This window comes from Pan troglodytes, chromosome 5, assembly GCF_028858775.2.
Source record: "Pan troglodytes isolate AG18354 chromosome 5, NHGRI_mPanTro3-v2.0_pri, whole genome shotgun sequence".
Lineage (NCBI taxonomy): Eukaryota > Metazoa > Chordata > Mammalia > Primates > Hominidae > Pan > Pan troglodytes.
In genome coordinates, this window is record NC_072403.2 from 111,313,842 (window position 1) to 111,339,604 (window position 25,763).

The window sequence follows — 25,763 nt, forward strand, 5'->3', positions numbered from 1 at the left end:
CAGCAAAGCATGGTGGTGCATGCCTGTAGTCCCAGCTACTCAGAAGGCTGAGGTGTGAAGATTGCTTCAGCCCTGGAGGTTGAGGCTGCAGTAAGCCATGATCACGCCACCACAATCCAGCCTGGGCAACAGAGTGAGACCCTATCTTGAAACAAAAACAAATTACAGCATATATATATGTATATGTATACATGCAGAATATATATATATATGTATTTTTTTGTACGATGAAATGAATATGCATACCCTAGTTATACAACAAAGGTTGAGGAACTTACACTCCTAGATCACGCAATATCTTGACAAAACTTTTTATTCATAGAATCCCTTGAAAGTAGCTATTAGACGAAATAACAAAAACTTTTGTCCAAGGTTTTAGCCCTTTTTATTGACCTTCTTTTCTTCATGATTCTCTCTCAAAGGATAAATTGTACATTTCCTGTATTTGAAAACATCAGATATCCAAGCCATATTACTATAGTTCTCAGAAACAATTCATTTCTTCAGCTCTTCATGCACAGCTGGATTGGTGCAGGCATTAGCTTGGAGCTCTTCTGTTTCTCCCTTTAAAACAAACTCAGCAGAGGTTGGGTGTTCCTGGACCCTGGATTTCACAGCATGAGCTGCATAGTTAAGGCTGGTATTTTCACTCCAATGCCAGTAACCTGAGAAGGGGTTATAGAGCATTCCTACCACTGTTTGAACTGACAGACCATCTGAAAAAAAAAAATCAGAAAGAGTAGGTTTAATAAATATTTTCCTTCCAATTTCCAAGAGTTTCATGCAACTTTCTGTATTAAAAATGCTGAGAGCACACTAAATGGATAGGAAAAGAAGAAAAAAAAAGGATTCCTAACTTAATGGGCAAGCGTATTTTGTAACTATGCACTAATCACAATTTACTGCAGAACTTCAGTAAGTCGCAATTAGGACACATACTCCAATGCACTCTGCCTGGATTCAAATCCCAGCTCGGGTACCTATTATATGGTGACCATGGGCAAGCCACTTAACTTTATAAATCTCAGTTTTCTTACAGGTACAGAACTTGTATCATAGAACTGTTAGAATTAGATGAGCTATATGTGTAAACTAGCACAATGCTTGGAGTTTGGTAAGTACTCAATAAATGTTAGCTGTTATTAAAAAATATGTGCCAACAGGAGATTGTCCCCATAACACATCTTTAAAACATTTTTTTCCTACTTTATTTTCTTTCTTTCTTTTCTTTTTTTTTTTTTTTTTTTTTGTGAGATAGAGTTTCACTCTGTTGCCCAGGCTGGAGTGCAGTGGCACAATCTTGACTCACTGCAACCTCCATCTCCTGATTTCAAGTGATTCTCCTGCCTCAGACTCTTGAGGAGCTGGGATTACAGGCATGCACCACCACACCTGGCTAATTTTTGTATTTTTAGTAGAGACAGGGTTTCACCACATTGGCCAGGCTGGTCTCGAACTCCTGACCTCAAATAATCTGCCTGCCTCGGCCTCCCAAAATGCTGGGATTAGAGGCATGAGCCACTGCGTGCAGCCTTACTTTATTTTCAACAAAGTTACTCACAGAAATCTTTAGAATTTACTACATGGCTATGTACTAATAATATTCCAAGTAAAATCAAGTTTACTGATAGACTTATATGAAAAAAAAAAGCATTAGAAATATAGGAGTCTAAGTACTCAACAGGAATACCGAATGCCAAATAAATGAACTGACAAGCACTATTACTTGACTGGAATTCATCACATAAATCGAGAGCTCACTCTGTGTAAAGCAGAGCTAGGCATTGTAGAGAGTACAAAAAGGAGACATAGTCTTGCCTTCAAGTAGCTTACAGGCCATAAAAGGATGAAAAAAAAACACCAAAATAACCATAAAGTCATGCTGTAAGTAATATAAAATACATAAAAAGTGATACTGAAGTTCAAAATATATGTAACTGTGGTGGAATCAGGAAAAATAATATGTAAGATAAGCTGATACAAGCAGGGCTCAAGAAGGCAGACTGAGAATGTGTAAATAACAGACATTTGTATCTCTTTCTTAAACAAGTGAGGACTAAATAGCCAAAAAGTATTCATTGATCATCTGTTATCTGCTTGGCCCTGGGTTAGGGGGCGACAGGTAAAAGACAAGTGGTATCTACTACTTAATCCTAGCTTCCATGAGTTTATGACCTAGTTGAGAAGATAAAACCAACATTCAAAAACATAGTGGCCTGTTTTATTAAGTGCTAGGCTAAGTGCATAATAATTACTGGCATATTAAAAGTTCAGCTAGGCCTGGAAAATTGGAAAAAATTCTCTTAATACTTACTTGATTCCAGAATGCTCTCTAGTGTTTCAGGTGAAACAAACTTCTCCCATGTATGAGTACCTTTTGGTACAATACCTGCAATTTGCTCTGAAAAAACAATTCCCAAGGCATAGGAAAGTTGTGTTTTGTTGATTGTAGTAATGAATAAAGAACCACCGGGCTAAAAGAAATGAAATTATATAGAAGTAAAATGTAAAAGACTAAGTGTATCACTTAAGTAAAAGCTGTTTCCCCCTCCCTCCTCCTTTCTTCCAAATAATCTGAGTGCCATTAAAATATATATGTATGCATAAAATATAATTCACCAAAATAGCATTTTTTTTCTCTTGGGAAATTCACTATAAAAGGCATTTTAGATGTACTCAGTGAGTATATACAACAGTGCTTACAACTCTTAAGATCATATATAATTATGATTTATATTTATATATTCTTTTGTACATATCAAACACTTTACAATAAAAATGAGATCAGGCTGCTCTTCCTTGTTACATGTCCACATTCACATTCTAACATATGTCAAAATGGTTTTCATTGTAAGGGCTGAGCCTGTCTTAACTTGTTCGTTACAGCACAGAGCTATACATCTTGTGCAGGGAAGTACTACCATTAAGTGTTTTCTCACTAAAACATTAATGATTAGGTTTGAACATTTTTTGTTTTTATTTCATTTTTATAAAAAATATAAAGAGTGGCCGGCCGTGGTGACTTACAAACTGTATTCCCAGCACTTTGAGAGGCTAAGGCGGGCAGATCCCTTGAGATCAGGAGTTTGAGACCAGCCTGGCCAACATGGCGAAACCCCCGTCTCTACTAAAAATATAAAAATCAGCTGGGCATAGTGGTGAGTGCCTGTATTCCCAGCTACTCAGGAGGCTGAAGCAGGAGAATCACTTGAACACAGAAGGTGGAGGTTGCAGTGATATATATTTATATAAAGAGAACAACATGAGCACCAGGATGAATGCAAAGGATTTATAGGACTATTCAGTGTGCCAGTTTATTTTATCTTTGAGACACAGTCTTGCTCTGTGGCCCGGGTAGAGCGCAGTGGCATGATCTCAGCTTACTGCAACCTCCACCTCCCGGGTTCAAGCGATTCTCCTGCCTCAGCCTCCCAAGTAGCTGGGATTACAGGTGCCTGCCACCACGCCCGGCTAATGTTTGTATTTTTAGTAGAGACGGGGTTTCACCATCTTGGTCAGGCTGGTCTCGAACTCCTGACCTTGTGATCCACCTGCCTTGGCCTCCCAAAGTGCTGGGATTACAGGCGTGAGCCACTGCACCCGGCCTCAGTCTGTCATTTTATAGTAAATATATTTATGGTGTTACCTATATTGTCTCACAAATGGCAAGGATATTAATGTCCCCTCTCTCTTTTAAACATTCTCATTAGCCTGATGAGGGAAAAATGCCAAAGATTCCCTCCAAAATAATCATATTACTATAGACATATAGAAAGAAAGCGAGAAAGAAAGGGGAGTTAGGAGAAAGAGATAATATATCTTAGATACCACTCTATGCCAAAAATAAAAAAGACAAGAGAGGGCCCTGAAATATTGGAGTATGCCTTTAAATTAAAAACAAAAATATCATACACTATATTATCACACATTTTAACTCTCCTCTGTAAAGCTCTAGTATTCTAAAATATCTTTTTTTCCCTTTAATGGCATGATCATAGCTCATTGCAACTTCAAACTCTAAAATATCTTAAGAATCACTTCTAGGCCAGGCATGGTGGCTCATGCCTATAATTCTAGTGCTGAGGTAGGAGGATTGCTCGAGACCAGGAGTTCAAGACAAGCCTGGTCAACATAGCGAGAACCGCATCTCTACAAAAAATTTATTTAAAAAAACTGTCAGGCATGGTGCTAAGCACCTGTAGACATAGCTACTTGGGAAGCTGAGGTGGGAGGATCACTTGAGCCCAGCAGTTTGAGGTTTTAGTGAGCTATGATGGTGCCACTGCACTCCAGCCTGGGTGACAGAGGAAGATCCTGTCTCTGAAAAAAAAAAAAAAAAAAAAAAGTCACTTATGAATATCTAATCTGTGTTCTACATACTCATACTTTAAGGAAATGGTGGTAAGCAATAGTCATTTTTAAAACATAGGCTTTCCATTAAAGCAAAAATTAGTTTTAAACCCTACAATGCCAGCATCCCTCATATGTGTCAAAGAACCTCCATTCATACACACTGACATATAAAACAAGAATTAACAATCAATTAAGAAGTTTTATTTAGAAAATAAGAGATAAGCCTAGTAAAACTCTACTTAAGAGGAAATAAGGGCTAGGCACAGTAGCTCACGCCTGTAATCCTAGCACTTTGGGAGGCTGAAGCGGCAGGATCCCTTGAGCCCAGGATTTTGAGACCAGCCTGGGCAACATAGGGAGACCCTGTCTCTATAAAAAAGTAAAATATAAAATTAAAAATTAAAATTAGCTAGATATGGTGGCATGCACCTGTGGTCCCAGCTACTTGGGAGGCTGAGATGGGAGCATGGCTTGAGCCCAGGAAATGGCTGCAGTGAGCCGTGATCTTGCCAGTACACTCTAGCCTGGGTGACAGAGTAAGACCTTGTCAAGAAAAACAGAGGAAACAGCAAAAAACTGTCACAGATTAAAGAAGACTAAGGAGAAATGACAACTAAATACATGTACAAGTCTGGTTTGGATCCTGTAACAGTAAACTGACATTAGCAAAAAAAAAAAAATAATAATAATAATAAAATTTAACGAGCTCTGTAGTGCAGTTAATAAGTATAATGCTGATGTTAATTTCCTAGTTTTGAGAACTGTACCATGGTTTATATATAGGGCTAGAACTATAATGAGGCAAGTGAGGCTTCTAGGGCACAGAATTGAAATAGGCAACCCCTTTCAGGGTATGCAAGTGCAGGGTCAGCACCTGAGAGGGGCTGTCACCTGCAATTTTGTGCCCTAGGTGTCTCACTTGACTCATCCTAGTTCCTACCCTTATGATGTGAGATGTTAACCTAAGGGGAAGACAGGTGAAAGGCACACTGCACTATCTTTGCAATTTTGCTATAAATTTAAAATTACTTAAAATTTCGATAAGAGCTATGCATTTCATTCTTTTAGCTTTTGACCTTAGGATGTCACCTCCTAAATATGTGAACGACAGAGTCAGTATAGTAATAATAATAATACTTTAGGGGTATTTATTAAAAGAAAACTTACAGCCACATTCAGAGAACAAAGTCTGTTGTAAATTATACTATATAAGCATAGTAAGTAATGGAGAGAACCAAACTTGGAGTCAAATGGTCTGGCCTTAAGCCCCACTTAAATGCCTAGAGACCTCTGACATCTGATAAATCCTGAGTCCTCGTAGGTGAAAGGATGTGATAACAATACCTGCCTTTCCTTCCTCATCTAGTTGTAGGTAAGATCAAGTGAGATCACATTTATGAAATATTCTTTTATAAGCTGAAAACTATTATGCATTTACCATGTACAGAATTACTTGTTATTTAATTAAACTTATGCTAATAATTATTTTTATTGATGTTTAAGTATTCATCCAAATCAATTTCTTTCTTTTTTTTTTTTTTTTTTGAGACAGTTTCGCTCTTGTTGCCCAGGCACAATCTCGGCTCACTGCAACCTCTGCCTCCCGGGTTCAAGCAATTCTCCTGCCTCACCCTCCCAAGTAGCTGAGATTACAGGCATGCGCCACCACGCATGGCTAATTTGTATTTTTAGTAGAGATGGGGTTTCTCCACGTTGGTCAGGCTGGTCTCAAACTCCCAACCTCAGGTGATCCACCCTCCTCCGCCTCCCAAAGTGCTGGGATTACAGGTGTGAGCCACTGTGCCCGGCCTCAAATCAATGTCTTATAATTGTCATTCAATATCTGTTAAGTATTTAATCCCGACTGCACCAGTGGAAAAATACTGCTATAAGTGTATGGTTTTCCCATGTTCAGTACCAATATTTTTCTTTTTTTTTTGAGACAGGGTCTCACTCTGTTGCCCAGGCTGGAGTGCAGTGACACGATCTCGCCTCACTGCAACCTCCACCTCCAGGGTTCAAGCAATTCTTGTACCTCAGTCTCCTGAGTATCTGGAATTATAGGCATGCACCACCATGTCCAGCTAATTTTTTCTATTTTTAGTAGAGACGGGGTTTCACCATGTTACCCAGGCTAATCTCCAACTCCTAGCCTCAAGTGATCTGCCCACCTTGGCCTCCCAAAGTGCTGGGATTACAGGCATAAGCCACCATATCCAGCCAGCACCAACATTTTTCAAGATCCCTGGACATCCAAGATATTAATAGGACACAGGAAGACCCTGGTATTGAGGGCAAGCTGAGGAGTAGAAGAAATCTACAGCAGAGATGCTGTCCCCTCATCCAGGCTTCCTGGTTTCTTCTCTACTATACCTTGCCTGCTGGACTGCTAATGCATTATGGACCATTTTATTGCTATAGATACAAATACACACACTCAGAAGAAGAAACCAAGACGTAAACTCCATAAGCCTTACTTTTAACACTTGACAGCAGCACTGTAAAAATGTTTCTAGATCAATCACATGTTCTACAACTTCAGAAGCTACAACAGCATCAAATGTTTCTGCAGTCTCTTCCACAATCTCTTCCAGGGAACACACTCTGTACTCTATTCTCTTATCCAGGACTGGATCAAATGATTTATGGCATTGTGCTGTTTTAATGTTCTCATCCACAGGGTCGATTCCAATAACTGAAGCCCCAAGCCGCCCTAGAGGCTAATGGCATTAAAAAAACTGTTACCCTCAGGAAGAAAATAGAGCACATGTTAGCAATAAAAAGCTTATCAAAAATGAAACAAGATTAACCATGAGATGATAAATACTGGACATCATTTATGGGTACATGAAAACTCATATACCATTTTCTCTAGTTTGTACACATTTGAAATTTTCCATAATCAAACCCTTAAAGTTAAGAAGAACAATGAAAACAACAAAAAACTGATAAAAAACTACTTGAAGACAGTGAAAAAAACTTTGTCTATGTACTCTAGATACACTTACTTGCACATAGTACAGTATTAACATATTTAAAGTGCAATAAATGTAACAAGCCATTGAAAAAACAGCAATCATTTCTGAAATATTCAAATTTTCTAAAGAACAATCTTTTCTCAAAAGTTTTTTTCTCTGACTAGAAATGATTTTTCATAGCTAATTCTTCTCTCAGCTTTTTTATTTAGTCATTTCCCATGACATGCCCAAGTTTTTAAACACAGGTTGGCCAGGCATGGTGGCTCACGCCTGTAATCCCAGCACTTTGGGAGGCAGAGGCGGGTGAATCACCTGAGGTCAGGAGTTCAAGACCAACCTGGCCAACATGGTGAAACCCTGTCTCTACTAAAAATTAGCTGGGCATGGTGGCGGCAGCCCGTAATCCCAGCTAGTGGGGAGGCTGAGGCAGAAGAATTGCTTGAACCTGGGTGTTGGAGGTTGCAGTGAGCTGAGATCATGCCATTGCACTCTAGCCTGGGCAACACAAACTCTGTCTCAAAAAAAAAAGATTAAAATCAATATTATGGATGTGTGTGTGTGTGTGTGTGTGTGTATGTGTGACAGAGTCTCTCTCTGTTGCCCAGGCTGGAGTGCAGTGGCTCGATCTCAGCTCACTGCAACCTCTGCCTCCCAGGTTCAAGCGATTCTCCTGCCTCAGCCTCCCGAGTAGCTGGGATTACAGGTGCCCGCCACCACACCTGGCTAATTTTTGTATTTTTAGTAGAGACAGGGTTTCGCCATGTTGGTCAGGCTGGTCTCGATCTCCTGACCTCAGGTGATCCACCCACCCTGGCCTCCCAACATGCATTTCTTTTTTTAATGAATAATATTATTTGTTGAAAGAATAAATGAGGCACAAGTCTACTTCTTAATTTTTTCCCCCAGTTAAAAATGGCAGGAAAGCTGTCACTTACTTCAGTCAACAGCCCACCACCACAGCCAACGTCAAGAATCTTCATCCCCAACAAAGGTTTTCCTGGCTGGTGATTAGGAATTGTTTTCAGAAGATTGTCCCTTTTTAAAAAAATTCAAAACATACCAAAACAAATAATTAATTTTATCAACGAAAAGTCACAAAGTGTGTAGTTTTCAAGGAAATATTAACCTCCATTTAAATAAATTATTCATATTTTTTGATAAATAGATCTTTCAACATTGACATTTAATTTATAAAACATTTTCAATAATCAAAAGCAGGAGGCTTAAAGGTCTGAAATAATCTAGTAGTAATTATGACTTAATTATTGTTTTAGTAATAATATAAAGAAAAAATTTCAAAATAATCTAGATTAACCTAATTTCAATTGCTTGAGATATCATGACACACGTTTTGGCTTTGCTGTCAATACTTGCTAGACCCATTTCATGTCAGCAGCAAATAGGTTATTTTATAGAGCTTAGAAAAAGCAGATGGGAGACCTATATTTTCAGAATTTGTCTATATTCCCTTCAAAATAAAATTTCTTTTAATCTTCTAAATGAGTGGTGTTTTCATGTATGAGCATGTAAACAGGCATCTAAATCAAGTAAACTTACTTCTAAGATAATCATGGTTAATACTTTACCTATACAAACATATGTATACACACATATACACACAAGTATATATACACCTAACAGTATTGTAAACTAAACATATATATATATTTAGAGAGAGAGAGAGAGGACTATGTATAAATTTTAATTATACTTATATTAAAATAAATATTATTCATAATGAGGATATCTTAAGGTATCTTCTATTGCCATTAAAGTTAATTGAATTCTAAGAATAACATGGATAGTGGTTAAGTAGATCATTTTGGAAAGTTATAACATACAGAAAAGACCCATTTCAAATGAAGTCGATCCATTCTTTAAACCACAGCTAAAATGACTCCTTTACATCATAATTTAGATCATATCACTTTCCTTCAACGGGTTCTAATTATGCTCAAAATAAAATCTAAACTTTAACCATAGCTTGCACTGCCCTGGGTTATTATGTGTGATGTCTAGTTAAAGGTGTCTCAGTAGTTTGAACAGAGTAATTCCCAAACTTAGTATACATCAGAATCACGTAAAGTTTGCTTAAAATGGAGTGCTGACCCCTCCCCAGAGCAGAAGGTCCCTGATGAGACGTGATAATTTGCATTTCTAATGAGCTCCTAGGTGAACTAATGTCACTGTCCAGGGCCTACACTTTGAGAACCAGTGTTCTAGCTTACAAGAATGACATTTCTGTTTTTCTTTGCTTTGCTTTGTCAGTGGTATTAAAGGATGTCAGTATTTCTCTTTTTGGTATACTAATTCTGGATGAACCAGCAAAAACCAACCAGGAAGTTCCTTGAGGGCAAAGTCTGAGTCAGATATTCTGTGTCTGTTACAGTGCTTTGCCCAAAATTGTTTGATGAATACATAAATGGACAGAGGAACAAATGAACAATTTCTTTCTTTTTTTTTTTTTACATTTTGCTTGTAGCTGCTCCCTTGCAGTTCCCTTTATTTTTTATTTTATTTTATTTTATTATTATTATACTTTAAGTTTTAGGGTACATGTGCACACCGTGCAGGTTTGTTACATGTGTATACATGTGCCATGTTGGTGTGCTGCACCCATTAACTCATCATTTAGCATTAGGTATATCTCCTAATGCTATCCCTCCCCCCTCATACTAAATCTTAATGGTTGGAGCCTTTCAGAAATTACTTACCTAGAAATACGTTTTAAGAAACAGTTTTGCAACTCACTGATAAAAAAATATTTTTAAAGGGATAAACAATTTGGATGCTTTTCTAATTCATCACGTTAAGTGAGAATTCTCACGTTAAGTGAGAATGGTGTCCAGTTTTCTTAAATGTAAGCCCTGATGAACTCTTGCCTTTCTTTAACTTCCACAGCAACCTATAAGTTCCCGAAGCACAAAGATTATGTTTCATTCATCTTAGAGTCTTTTACAGTCTAGCCCCTGAGCTCTGTATGAGGTAAGTTCTCAAAAAAATTTGTTGAATCAAACTTTACCAGAACTGCCTAAGTCAATGACGCCACTGTAGGTCTGTAGTTATAAAATGGCCTTGGGCCAGGCACGGTAGCTCATGCCTGTAATCCCAGCACTTGGAGAGGCTGAGACGGGCAGATCACCTAAGGTCAGGAGCTTGAGATCAGCCTGGCCAACATAGTGAAACCCTGTCTCTACTAAAAATGCAAAAATTAGCTGGGCATGGTGGCAGATGCCTGTAATCCCAACTACTCAGGAGGCTGAGGCAGGAGAATCGCTTGAAACCAGGAGGTGGAGGTTGGAGTGAATCAAGACGGTGACATTGCACTCCCCTCTGGGTGACAAGAGCAAGACTCCATCTCAAAAAAAAAAAAAAAAAAATAAATAATAAAATAAATAAAATGGCCTTGATGCCATAAGACCCTAGTTTGCTTTTATAAGAACTTAATTATAATTAACTTGATAATATACAAATAGGCTTCAAATTAAGCTATGAAAGCAGCCTAGACCTTGCATGATATTATTAAAAATTAATGGTTTCAAACAGTGGTAATTGAAAAGAATCTCCCTAATTTCCAAAGCAAACTTAATGTGCAGCATTTTTTAACTAGGTATAAACTAAGAAAAAAATGAATGTGAAATATGAATTCTTAAAAAGTTCCATTTAAAAAGACTTAGAGTTTCTGGAGTGTTACCTAATAAATGGCACCCTCAGGTCATTCATGGAATGAAGAGGTGCATATACTCCTTGTTCATCCCACCATTTGTGAGCCAGGGCCAAGAAGGTTTTTACCTCACCGCTGTCGACAGTGGTTTGGGAAGTACTGTACAGTCTCGCGCAAGGGTACCTAAAAGGTGAAAATGAAGAACCAAGCAAATACTGCTGTTTTGAAGAAATGTTTAACATGGGATATTATGTAGAAAGATAGTCTTATTTACAATTTATTATATTCTAAATCTGTATATTGCTCAATATTGATGCTTTAAAACCAAGTTTTCTTATAATCACACTGCATATAAATACATCTATTCACAGACGAAACAAAATTACTTTCCAAGTAAGTTTCAATTCAAAACAGAACTTTATAAAACTTAGCCTTCTGGGTCATATCTAATAATAATAACAATAACAATACTAATAGCTGGCAGGGTGCAGTGGCTCACATCTGTAATCCCAGCACTTTGGGAGGCCGAAAGGGGCAGATCAAGAGGTCACCAGCCTGACCAACTTAGTGAAACCCTGTCTCTACTAAAAATATAAAAATTAGCTGGGCATGGTAGTGGGTACCTCTAATCCCAGCTACTCAGGAGGCTGAGGCAGGAGAATCGCTTGAATCCGGGAGGTGGAGGTTGCAGTGAGTCGAGATTGAGCCACTGCACTCCAGCCTCGGCGACAGAGTGAGACTCTGTCTCAAAATAAATAAATAAATAATAATAATAGCTACCATTTATTGAGCACTTATTAAATTCCAGGTATTGTTTAAGAGCTCCACATATATTACCTCACTTAATCCTTCCAACAACTCTGCAAGGTGGGTATTATTATTATCCCTATTTTACAGATAAGAAAAGGGAGGCTCAGAGAGATTAAGTAAATTGTGGAGCTGGGATTTGAGCACAGGTGCCTCCATCTTCTCTGCTCCATTTCTACTGCCATAATTCTAACGCAAGCACCCATCATCTCTTGTCTGAACTAGTGTCCTAGCCTTCTAACTGGTAGCTGATTCCTACCTCATCCCTTTCCAATCTGTTCTCCATGATGCATCTAGAGTGATTGTTCCAAAATACAAATTTGATTGTTATTTTCCTGAATAAAATGCTTCCATATCTTCCCAGTGCCATTAGAAAAAAGACCAAAATCCTTAGCATAGTTTACAAAGTTCTGAATTATTTAGTTCCCAGTTTTCTCCCTTTCCAAACTCACTTCCTTCTATTCTCCTCATCCTTCCCACTCCAACCACATGGGTCCTTTTTCAGTTCTTTGGACTGGCTGTGCATGCTCTTTCCTCAGGCACTTCAAATAGGTTGTCCCCTCTGCATGGAACATTCTTCCCACATCCTTCCTTTCCTTTCCCAAACACCTAATTGATTCCTTCTCATCCTTCAGATCTTAGTTTCAATGGAATGTTATCTAAGAGTCTTCCCTGATCTGCTGCATGTGGTGGCTGACGTCTGTAATCGCAGCATTTTGGAAGGCTGAGGCAGGTGGATCACCTGAGGTCAGGAGTTCCAGATCAGCCTGGCCAACATGGTGAAACCCAGTCTCTACTAAAAATACAAAAATTAGCCAGGTGTGGTGGCAGGTGCCTATAATCTCAGCTACTTGGGAGGCTGAGGCACGAGAATTGCTTGAAGCAGGGAGGTGGAGGCTACAGTGAGCTGAGATCATGCCACTGCACTCCAGCCTGGGTGAAAGAGCAAGACTCTGTCTCAAAAAAAAAAAAAAGAATCTTCCTTGATCCTCAAAACTGGGTCATGTTCCCCTCATCCCCTGTCCCCCTATTTTAACTCTTATACCACTTTGTACTTCTTCATAGGGCTATGTGATTATCTGGTCGATCATGTCTGTCTTCCACTAGACCACAAGCACTCTGAAGGCAAGGCATGGACTGTCTTCCTTACCATTTTATTCTTAGTGACTAGTACAGTTCCTGGAACATGGTGCTCAGGAAGCACTTGGCAAATGAATAATCTGAAGGAAAAAGCCCAGGAAAGTATATAATTTGCCTAAAATTTTATTTAATTAAATGGGATCAAACAGGAGTAAAGAGGGGTTAGATAGACACTACACTGACTTCCATGTAGAAGCATATAGTATAGAAAAATCCTTCAAAGGGCTGCTCAGGTAAAACATAGTAAGGATGTTAACTTAGAAAAGGTAATGCCATTCACATTTTTATTAAGTTTGTTTTTAGCCACATAAAGAGAGCATATTCTATATTCATTACTTTTTATTCTTTTAAGATTCAAGTGTCATTCCTCTTTAATATTAATATTATCTTAGGAATATTAGCCCCCTTGTCCATGTTTAATGCAAAGCCTCAGTAATCAAGGACTAATTTACAATAGGTAACAGTAGGTGGTTGCTCATTTGACTAAGAATGATTTCATATAAACCCAAACTCAAAGGGGCTCATTTACAAGGAGGAACAAGCACTTAGAAAACAGAGTTCAAGGCTGGGCTCGGTGGCTCATGCCTGTAATCCCAGCACTTTGGGAGGCTGAGGCAGGTGGATCACCTGAGATCAGGAGTTCAAGACCAGCCTAGCCAACATGGTGAAACCCCTTCTCTACTAAAAATACAAAATTAGCCGGGTGTGGTGGTGCATGCCTGTAATCCCAGCTACTCAGGAGACTGAGGCAGGAGAAGTGCTTGAACCTGGAAGGCGGAAGTTGCAGTGAGCCGAGATTGTGCCTTTGCACTCCAGCCTGGGCAACAAGAGTGAAACTCTTGTCACAAAAAAAAAAAAGAAAAAAAGAAAAAAAAATTAGCTGGCTGTGGTGGCGGGCACCTGTAATCCCAATGACTCAGGAGGCTCAGGCAGGAGAATCGCTTGAACCCGGGAGGAGGAGGTTGCAGTGAGCCAAGATCGCACCATTGTACTCCAGCCTGGGCAACAGAAGTGAAACTCCACCTCAAAACAACAACAACAACAACAAAAAACAGAGTTCAAGTATTAATGCTGTGCAATATTTTCACAAGGTTAAAAGTTGGCTTATAAAATACAAATACAGAAAGATATTACTTTCATTCAATTTTGCCACCTTAGCCACCTTATCATATTTATGCAGCACCCAAATCACTTATGATTTCTAAAAATTTTAAAATATTGTATTAGGTATTATAAGTAATATTTATGATTTTAAGCACTGCATTGTTTGTGTCTTGTCATAAGGACATTATGAGGAAATAAAAATTCTTCTCTAAGTAATAGCCTTATATTGAAAACAAAAGCTATCTCTGAATCTGAATGAAGGTTGTTTATTGTCTATATACTGTATTATTCTATTACCGTTTCTGTGGGTTTGAAACTCCCCAAATTTAAAAATTGTTAGAAAATAAATTAGTTGAGACTACTTAAATAAACACAAGCTACTTTAATCAAGCCACATGGACTATTACATACTGACTGGGTTTATTAAAGATAATACTAAAAACCTATTACATATAATTACGTGAATATTTGCCACAGTAATAATAAACTCACCTGAAACTCTTTATTCTGTTCAAACAGGAAAAGATCGTCCTGTAGGATTTGAACCATATGGTTCTGTATTCATTGAAAACCCCTGGTTTAATCTGTAGAGTCCAACTGAGCTGGTTCTTCACATAAACTGAAAAAAAAAAATTAAATATCTAGAGAAAAGCTTTGCACAGTAAGAATCCCTGATATGCATGTAATTGAAGATTCTATTTTATTTTATTATTTATTTTATTTTATAGTCTTGCTCTGCCACCCAGGTTGGAGTGTAATGGCACAATCATGGCTCACTGTAGCCTCCACCTCCTGGGCTCAAGCAATCCTCCCGCCTCAGCTTCCCAAGTAGCGGGGACTACAAGCGCAGGCCACCAGGCCCAACTCATTTTTGTTGTTATTGTTGTTGAGATGGGGTCTCCCTATGTTGCTCAGGCTGGGTCTGAAACTCCTGGGCTCAAGGGATACTCCTGTCTCAACCTTCCAAAGTGCTGGGATTTACTGGGTCTGGACAAAATTTTATTTTATATGGTAATACTGTTACATTACAATTGATAAACAAACGGTTTTTGTTTGTTTTTTACTTAATTTAAGATTTTACCTAAAAAATAAAATAAAATAAAGGTCTTACATACATTCTGGTATCTAACTCTAACCCAGACATTTCTAAAATTGTAATTAGCCAAAACAAGTAATGCATCTGTTTATAAAGTTTTTCATGCCATTAGTTTTTACATCTACATTATGTACATAAAATGACAGGAATGATATTCAAATATAAAGTGTTATGTTTTAAACTAGGATAATATTAATTCTGAAATTATTTGTCAAAACTAGTTCAAATTCTGTCAATTCCATATTAGCTACATGAAATGAATTTTTGCATATGCTCAATACCCTTTACAGAGGAAAAAAAATGTATGTGTATATATAAAACCTAAAATAAACATTCACCCAGTCTATATGCTCAACTTACACAGGGGCCTGCTTTATGAGCCAGCAGCTGTGTTGCAGAACACTCAGTTGTTCAATAAACATTCAGACAAAGTAGACTTTAGAGCAAAGAAAGTACCAGAAACAAAGAGGGGCATTACATCACAATAAAAGGGATAATCCACCAAGAAGAAAAAGCAATACTAAATGTGTATGCACCAGCAAGGCGCAGTGGCTCACGCTTGTAATCCCAGCACTTTCGGAGGCTGAAGCAAGCAGATCACCTGAGGTCATGAGTTCAAGACCAGCCTGGTGAACATGGTGAAACACTGTCTCCACTAAAAATACAAAAATTAGCCAGGCATGGTGGTGTGTGCCTGTAATCCCAGCTACCCAGGAGGCTGAGGCAGGAGAATCACTGGAACCCGGGAGGCAGAGGCTGCAGCGAGCTGAGATCAAGCCACTGTACTCCAGCCTGGGTGACAGAGCAAGACTGTGTCTCAAAAAACATGTGTACATACCAACAACAGAATTTCAAAACACATAAAGACTCATAGAAATGAAATGAGAAATAAACAAATCCACAATTGTAAGTTGGAGACTTCAACACTCTTCTCTCAGTAATTGATAGAACCACTGGATAGAAAACCAGCAGGGATAAAGAAGAACAGAACAAGACCATTATTCAATAAAATCTACTTAAAATGTGTGAAACACTTCCCCCAAACAACAAAATATACATTCTTTCAAGCATGCATGGAACATTCATAAAGATAGACCATATCCTGGGACACAAAACAAATCTTCATAACTTTAAGTGAAATCACACAAACTATAGTTTTGAATGTAATAAGATCAAATAAATAATAGAAAAATAACGGTAAAAAGCAAAACACTTGGAAATTAAACAACACACTTCTAAACAATCCATAAGTCAAAGACAAGTCTCACGGATATTTTAAAAATTGAAGTAAATGAAAATAAATATACTACATATAAAAACCAGCAGATATAGCTAAAGGAGCACTGAGAGGGCAATTTATATCACTAAAATAATCATATTGAAAAGGAAGAAAGGGCCAGGAATGGTGGCTCACACCTGTAATCCCAGCACTTTGGGCACTTTGGGAGGCCGAGGCAGGCAGATCACATGAGGTCAGGAGTTCAAGACCAGCCTGGCCAACATGGTAAAACCCTGTCTCTACTAAAAATACAAAAATTAGCTGGGGATGGTGGTACACACCTGTAGTCCCAGCTACCCGGGAGGCTGAGGCAGAAGAATCGCTTGAACCTGGGAGATGGAGGTTGCAGTGAGCCAAGATTGCGCCACTGCACTCCCACCTGGGTAATGGAGGAAGACTCTGTCTCAAAAAAAAAAAAAAAACAAAAAAAGAAAAAAGAAAAGAAAAGAAAAGAAAAAAGAAAAGGAAGAAAGGCCTCGAATCAACAATCTAAGTTTCGACCTCAAGAACTAGAAAAAGGTGAGCAAAATAAACACAAAGCAAGCAAGCAAGCAGAAATCAGAAAATGATAAAAAATAGAAATCAGCCGGGTGAGGGGGCTCACATCTGTAAACCCAGAGCTTCGGGAGGCCAAGGCAAGTGGATCACTTGAGGTCAGGAGTTCGAGACCAGGCTGGTCAACATGATAGAAGCCTATCTCTGCTAAAAATACAAAAATTAGCCAGGCATGGTGGCACATGCCTGTAATTCCAGCAACTCTAGAGGCTGAGGCACAAGAATCGCTTGAACCTGGGAGGCAGAGGTTGCAGTGAGCCGAGATGGCACCTCTGCACTCCAGCCTGGGTGACAGAGTGAGACTCTGTCTCAAAAAATGAATAAACAAATAAATAAATAAAAATGAAAATCAATGACATTGTAAACAAAACAAAGCCGGAGAAAATACATCAAACCTGAAGTTAATTCACCGCAAAAATCAATAAAATTGATAAGCCTCTAGCAAGGCTGACAAAGAAAAGATGTAAATCACCAATATCAAGAAATAAAGAAAGGATATCACTATAGCTCTGATAGACATTAAAAGGTTGATAAGGGAATACTACACATAACTCTACACTCAGAAATTCTACAATTTAGACAAAATGGACTAATTCCATAAAAACCACAAACTACCAAAATTCATATAGAGAGCCTGAATAACTGATAACTACTAAAGAAATTGGATTCATAGTTAGAAGCCTGAAAAACAAATCTCCAGTCTCGGATGGCTTCGCTGGTGAATTCTACCAAACACGTAAAGAGATAACAACCAATTCTACTTAATCTCTTAAAAAAATAGAAGGGTAAGGAATACTTCCCAGGCCATTTTATGAAGCCAACATTACTCTGATACAAAAATCAAAGAGTACAGCAAAGACTACAGACCAATTCCTCTCAGGAACAGACACAAAAATTCTTAGCAAATATTACCACAATATAATTCAGCAACATATAAATAGAACAATATAGCACAACCAAGTGAGATTTATTCCAGGTATGCAACACTAGTTCAATGTTAAAAAGCAGTTAATATAATCGACCATATTAACAATAAAAAAGAGAAACACACCAGGCAGGGTGGCTCACACCTGTAGTTCCAGCACTTTGGGAGGCTGAAGAGTCAAGATTGTTTGAGCCCAGGAGTTCAAGACAAGTCTGGGCAACATGGTGAGACCCTATCTCTACAGAAAAACTTAAAAAATTAGCCAGGTATAGTGGTGTGCACCCATGGTCCTTGCTACTAAGGGGATTGAGATGGGAAGACTGTTTGAGCCTGAGAGGTAGAGGCTGCAGTGAGCCATGATTGCACCACTGCACTCCAGCCTAGGGTACAGAGCAACACTGTCTCAAAAAACAAACAAATGAAAGTCAAAAACCAAAACAAAACAAATACCAAACATAATCATGTTGATTGATACAGACAAAGCATTTAACAAAATCCATATCCATTATGATTAAAAACTTTTGGCAAACTAAGAATGAAAGGGAAATTATTTTACAAAACAGCTATAAAAACCTATAGCTCACATAGTACTTTATGATGAAAGACTAAGCCCTTTCCCCCTAAAATCAGAAACAAGGTAAACACATCCATTCTCACTACTGTTATTCAACATTGTACTGAAAGTCTTATTCAGTGCAATGAGGCAAGAAAAGGAAATAAAAGATATATAGAATGTTAAGAAAGAAATTAAACTGTCCCTATTGTCTACGTAGAAAATACCAAGAAATCTTTAAAAAGCTCCTGGAAATAATAAGTGAATTCAGAAAGGTCAAAGATTACAGGCCGCACAGTGGCTCACACCTGTAATCCCAGCACTTTGGGAGGCCGAGGCGGGTGGATCACCCGAGGTTGGGAGTTCGAGACCAGCCTGACCAACATGGAGAAACCCTGTCTCTACTAAAAATACAAAATTAGCCGGGCATAGTGGCACATGCCTGTAATCCCAGCTACTCGGGAGGCTGAGGCAGGAGAATTGCTTGAACCCAGGAGGCGGAGGTTGCGGTGAGCAGAGGTCGCACCATTGCACTCCAGCCTGGGCAACAAAAGCGAAACTCCATCTCCAAAAAAAAAAATAAAATAAAATAAAAAAAGAAAGCTCAAAGATTACAAAGGCAACACAAAAAAGTCAGTCTTGTTTCTATATATTAACAATGAACAAGTGGAAGGCAAAATTCAAAATGTAAAATACTTTATCATTTTAAATCATTTCAAAAAAATTCATTGTTGCATAAATCAAACAAAAACATGTACAGAATCTATATGCTTAAAATTATACAACACTGATGAAAGAAATCAAAGAATAAACGTGAGACATATTGGAAAATTCAACATAGTAAAAAGATCAGTTCTCCCCAAATTGACCTACACATTTAATACAATTCCTATCAAAATCTCAATAGCCTTTTTTTTTTTGATAGACACAGACATGCTGATTTTAAAATTTATATGGAAAGGCAAAATAGGCCTGGCGCGGTGGCTTATGCCTGTAATCCCAGCACTTTGGGAGATTGAGGCAGGTGGATCACTTGAAGTCAGGAGGTTGAGACTAGTCTGGCCAACATGGTGAAACTCCGTCTCTACTAAAAATAAAAAAATTAGCCAGGTGTGGTGGTGGGCACCTGTAATACGAGCTACTCAGGAGGCTGAGGCAGGAGAATTGTTTGAACCCAGGAGGCAGAGGTTGCAGTGAGCCAAGATCGCACCATTACACTCCAGTATGGGTGACAAGAGCGAAACTCCATCTCAAAAACTAAATAAGTAAATAAATAAAACACTAATGTATACATGCACACACACACACACACACCCCCACACCCACATCCTCACTCTCTCCCACAATGAGTGCATGTACAGTTGGCAAAAACCAAATAAGGTCTGTAGTGGAGTCAATTATCATACTAAAGTTGATTTCCTGGCTTCAACAATGTACTATGGATGGTATCACCAAGGAACTGGGTGAATAGTACATGGAAATTCTGTGTGTTTGGGGTTTTTGTTTTGTTTTGTTTTGTTTTTTGGGGGAATAGGGTCTCTCACTCTGTCGCCCAAATTGGACTGCAGAGGCAAGATCTCAGCTCACTGCAATCTTCGCCTCCCAGTTTCAAGTGATTATCCCAGCTCAGCCTCCCAAGTAACTGGGACTACAGGTGCACACGCCACCATGCCCGGCTAACTTTTCGTATTTTTAGTAGAGACAGGCTTTCGCCATGTTGACCGGCCTGATCTCAAACTCCTGACCTCAAGTGATCCGCCCGCCTCGGCCTCCCAAAGTGTTGGGATTACAGACGTGAGCCACCGCACCCAGCCTCTCTGTGCTATTTTTGCCACTTCTTGTGTCTTAAATTATTTCAAAATAAAAAATTAAAAAAATCAAAAAGTACAAATGGGTACAGTACAAAGTATCTCTCCCAGCCCTGACTGTAGCTATCTAGTTTCTCTCCCTATAAACAACCAATCTTACTAGATTTGTATGTAAGATTCCAGAGGCATTTTATACATATGCAATCATTTTAAAGTATCAGTTTCTCTCATTTTATATAAAATGTAGCACAATACACTCACTCTGAATGTTTCTCTTCACCTACCAACATATCTTGGAAATTATTTCATATTTTTTAAAAGGCTGTGTGATAATTCATTGTATGGCTATATTATTTATTTAAGCAGTTCCCTAATAATGAGCATTTGGGTAATTATCAAAACTATGAGATTAGGGCCGGGTGTGGTGGCTCATGCCTATAATCCCAGCGGTTTGGGAGGCTGAGGTGGGCGGATCACTTTAGGTCAGGAGTTTGAGACCAGGCTGGCCAACATGGCATTAGCCCGTCTCTACTAAAAATACAAAAATTAGCCAGGCGTGGTGGGGTGCGCCTGTAGTCCCAGTTACTTGGGAGGCTGGGGCACAAGAATCACTTGAACCCGGGAGGTGGAGATTGCAGTGGGCAAGATCACGCCACCGCACTCCAGCCTGGGCGAAAGAGTGAGACTCCGTCTCAAAACGACAACAACTAGAGATTAAATTACATAGGTTATTTCATTTCATATGTGTTTCAGAGTCCCTGTAGGTAAAATCTCAAGAATGATGTCAAAGGGTACGTGCATTTGTAAATCTGTAATTGCCACTAAATAGATGTTGAACCAATTTACAATCCTATCGGTAATCTATGAGAGTGTCTCGTGTTGGTTTTCCCACACTGTCACCCATACAATGTTAAACTTTTTTTTTTTTTTGAGACGGAGTCTTGCTCTGTCGCCCAGGCTGGAGTGCAGTGGCGAGATCTCAGCTCACTACAAGTTCTGCCTCCCGGGTTCACGCCATTCTCCTGCCTCAGCCTCCCAAGTAGCTGGGACTACAGGTGCCCGCCACCACGCCTGGCTAATTTTTTGGATTTTTAGTAGAGACAGGTTTCACCGTGTTAGCCAGGATGGTCTCGATCTCCTGACCTCATGATCCACCCGCCTCGGCCTCCCAAAGTGCTGGGACTACAGGCGTGAGCCACGCGCCCAGTCTTTGTTAAACATTTTTATGTTTGCTAATCAAATACATGAAAATGGTATCTTAGTGTAGTTTTAATTGTTTGTTTTTGTTTTTGAGACAGGGTCTCACTCTGTCACCCGGGCTGGACTGCAGTGGCACAATCTCCACTCACTACAACCTCCACCAAGGTCACCCAAGCAATCCTCCCACCTCAGCCCCTCGAGTAGCTGGCACTATAAACATGGGCCCCGTGCCCAGCTAATGTAGTTTCAATTTATCATGAATGAGGTTAAGCATCCTTTCTTATGTTTAGTGGTCATTTACATTTCACATCTTGTCTTTTTGTAGTCTCTGCATACTTTTCTCCTGAGCTTATGTTTATTTGGTTTTATTTTTTAATCAGCCCTTCACAGTCCATCCCAAACCCATTACGATGTTCTTTTTTAATAAAGTTCATGTGTCTAGGCTTTTGCTCATTTTATTTATTTATTTATTTATTTATTTATTTATTTATTTATTTATTTTTGAGACAGGGTCTCGTTGTGTTGCCCAGGCTGGAGTGCAGTGGTGGGTTCACGGCTCACTGTAGCCTCTACCTCCCGGGCTCAAGTAATCCTCCTACCTCAGCCTATCCAGTAGCGAGGTCCACAGAAGCACACCACCATGCCTGGCTAAATTTTGTATTTTTTTTTGTAGAGACAGGGTTTTGCTATGTTGCCCAGGCTGGTTTCAAACTCCTGAGCTCAAGCGATCCACCTGCCTCGACCTCCCAAACTGCCGGGATTAAAGGTGCTCGGCCAGGCTTTTGTTCATTTTATTTCCCTTTCCACCAACTCTATCTGGACTACCTTTTAAGACCCAGTTCAAATATCACCTCCTGTATGACTTTAGGTAGATACATGAGATATTATTAAAGAATAAAGTTTAACTATGTAAACCGTGATACATCGATAATGACATATAAGGTATTACTATTATGAAACTAAGCCTTAGAAATTTTAACAATATCTGCCTTTTACGGACAGACAACCCTTGATCTCTCTCTTACCTCCTCTATTTCCGGAAAATGAATCCCTAAGTCATCAGTATTGCTACAATTCTCAAGAGGTTTAAAAACCATCTTAGGCCAGACGCAGTAGCTCAATGCCTGTAATCCCATCACTTTGGGAGACCAAGGTGGGTGGCCCGCTTGAGCCCAGGAGTTCAAGACCAGCCTGGACAATGTGGTGAAACCCCTTCTCTACTAAAAATATAAAAATTAGCCATGCATTGTGGTGCCTGCCTGTAGTCCCAGCTACTTGGGAGGCTGAGGTGGGAGGACCAATTGAGCCAGGGAGGCCAAGGCTGCCATGAACTGTGGTCATGCCACTGCACTCTAACCTGGGATACAGAGCAAGACCTTTTCTCAAAAAAAAATAATTAATTAATCTAAAAAGTAAAAATAAAAACCACTCTACCACCTTACCACAACGGAAAGAGAGTAATTGAGTTTGTATTTAAACAGAATGCTACCAATTCCTTCTCTACCTTGAATCTGTGATCATCCTGGTATTTGAAATTTTAAAGGAATGGGAAAAGGTATTTTTCATTTTATTTATTGAAAAGTCATTTATTCAGCACCTACCAGGCACCATGCTGATGGTGAATAAAACAGGTGACAGACTTTTACCCTACCAATACTTTATTTCCAGCAATGATAATTTACTGTCTGGATTACTCTAAGGTCTTCCTGGGCCTAGACTTGCCTGACTCCATCCCACATTCTATGTAGACAGCTGCCAAGTGTTATTTCTTAAACATAAATCTGTTCATGTTGCTTCTTCAGTGATTTCCACTATCCGCAGGATAGTCTACCTCAGGAGGTGTAAATGGCCTTTCATGAATATGTCATGGCCAAAAAGGCCTCTTCCTCATCCCTTGCCACCCCCTGCCTTTACCTTCTGCCCTCCACCTACACACTTTACTTTTCAAGGAACCTTGCAGTTTCTCACAAACTTTCTCACAGATTCTCGAGCTGGTCCTTTCCCCTCTCCAACTGCTTTTTTTTTTTTTTTTGAGACAGAGTCTCACTCTGTTGCTCAGGCTGGAGTGCAATGGTGTGATCTTGGCTTACTGCAACCTCTGCCTCCCAGGTTCAAGCGATTCTCCTGCCTCAGCCTCCCGAGTAGCTGGGATTACAGGTGCCTGCCGCCACGCCCAGCTAATTTTGTATTTTTAGTAGATAGGGTTTCACCATGTTGGCCAGGCTGGTCTCGAACACTTGACCTCAAGTGAGCTGCCTGTCTCGACCAACTGCTTCTAAAACTGGCCACCTCCTTCAAGATTTCTCTAAATATCCCATTCAAGAAGTTTCCTTGATCCCAAATATGGATTAAATGCTCCTTCTATGTTCACCCCTCAAAAATTGGAACTAGGTTTATTATATCTTTTCTAAATTTTTGATTATAAAAGACACATATGTTTACTAAAAAAAGTTCAGAAAAAGAAAAGTATATAAAGGATAAAATGATAGAAAATCACCTACTCTACCACAGGCAATCACTGCAAAATTTCTCTATATATCTCCACCTATAACTCCAAGTTCACTATACATACTGATTTGTAACTTTTTTTTTTTTGGCTCCTTCCAGGAAACAATGAAACTTTACTTTCTTAACACTATATCTTACTACTTTTCCATGTGGGTACAAATAGATTTAAATCATTTTTATTGGCTGTACTATTTTTCACTGTATGATAGTACCAACTAATAACCTTTATTAATGGGCGGTTAGATTCCCCATTTTTTTGTTCATTATATCCTGATCTTAGGTTTATCCTAACATTTTTAAAGAGATCCTTGCGGTGTCATTCGTTTTTAAATTCCCAGTGCTCATACCAGTGTCTGGCATACAGTATTTGTTAAGAGTTCCATGTAAAAGATGAGCTTAAGTTTCTACTTAATACTGAGAGTTCGAAAATCAGACTGCTGTCTACAAGCACTGAGCAGTGCGTTATTTTCTTGATCTCATTTGCAAATGCAGTCTGTTGGATTAATCTATTAATCAAAAAGTAATACAGCTGCCTTAAATTCTTTCTGAAAAAACAGCAAGCTTTGTGCAAACAAAACACAGATACAAAGCTATGCATAACTAGGAGGCGTGAGTTATTCCTGCCCCGGCAAAGGAAAGATGCATGACCTTCAGACTGCAGCACACGCAGAGCGGGTCGCCGGCTCCTGGGGCAAGGAGCTCAGCCACAAGAGACCCGCGGCCTGCGCTTTTCCAGACAGAACCACTGGTCCTGAGCTCTTTTCCCCGGCGTCCCCCAAGGGGACTATGCGAGGTTTACAATGGAGAGAGATGGGGCCAGGACCAAGCCTTAGGTTTCGCGCTGACCCCTCGCGAGGTCCAGAGACAACCCACCGCCCCACCCCCGGCGCATGCGCAGAGACGCTAGCGCTCGCAATTGACTGCATGCGAAGGACCTCCGCGCACACACTCACCCGCCGAGGAAATTAAGGGACGCGCAGCTTTTGTATTACAGCCTCCAGGCCCCAGCACTCTTAAAAACCAACCCCCGGAGGAGCCCAGCTTACGGCCACTCCACATCGCGACAAACGATCCCACCTCTTTTCCGGTCCCTCCCGAAAAAAGATCCCCAACATAAAGGTTCCGAGATCACTTTCGCCGTCCGCAGCCGACTTTTTTTTTTTTTTTTTTTTTCAGCAGAGTCTGTTCTGTTGCCCAGGCTGGAGTACAGTCCCCATCTCGGATTCTCGGATCACTGCAATCTCCGCCGCCCGGGTTCAAGCGATTCTCCATGTTGGCTGGTCTCGAACTCCTGACCTCAGGTTATCCGCCCGCCTTGGCCTCCCAAAGTGCTGGGATTACAGGCGTGAGCCACCGCGCCCGGTCTACAGCCGACTTTCATGATTGTATTGTTGAGTGTTATGTATGTATGGCTATACTTTCACGCTCATTTAGCAAATTGTACATGGAATTAAACTGCAAGATGTTTTTACTATCATAAACAACTTTGAAGATACTTTATTGCTATAGGACACCTCAAACCTCATGTTCGAAGTTGACCTCAATCAGGCCATTACTTCGTGCTGTGTCTTCTTTTATTGCCATGTAGCTCTATTTCACACTTAACAGATGTCTCTTCAAGGACTTTTATATTCCTGTAAGACACTGACCCTACTGCTAAGAATGCAAGAGTATGGGAGCACTTCTTCCTCAAGGGAAGAATTGTTTCCCCTTTCAAGGCACTCAAATATCAGATGGCCAGAAGGCCAAATGTAAAACTTATTTTCTGCAAATGACTATTATCTTGTACAGGG

General features: G+C 39.5%; 1 protein-coding gene across 3 annotated transcripts; it reads right to left on the reverse strand.

The window, feature by feature from the left end:
* Positions 1–295: 295 nt before the first annotated feature.
* Positions 296–25,111, reverse strand: COQ3 (coenzyme Q3, methyltransferase). 3 transcript variants are annotated; one of them, XM_054686163.2, is made up of 8 exons: positions 24,924–25,105; positions 14,539–14,665; positions 13,843–13,965; positions 11,026–11,178; positions 8,267–8,366; positions 6,831–7,073; positions 2,315–2,474; positions 296–716 (listed from the first exon to the last, which is right to left on the reverse strand). In XM_054686163.2, the coding sequence occupies exons 1-8, from the start codon at positions 25,027–25,029 to the stop codon at positions 496–498; spliced, it is 1,233 nt and encodes a 410-aa protein (XP_054542138.1). In that variant the 5' UTR covers positions 25,030–25,105; the 3' UTR covers positions 296–495. The 3 variants fall into 3 exon arrangements, with proteins under 3 accessions (XP_054542138.1, XP_054542139.1, XP_527458.2); XM_054686164.2 differs by lacking the exon at positions 6,831–7,073 and having other exon boundaries at positions 24,924–25,111; XM_527458.9 differs by lacking the exon at positions 13,843–13,965 and having other exon boundaries at positions 24,924–25,100.
* Positions 25,112–25,763: the final 652 nt, after the last annotated feature.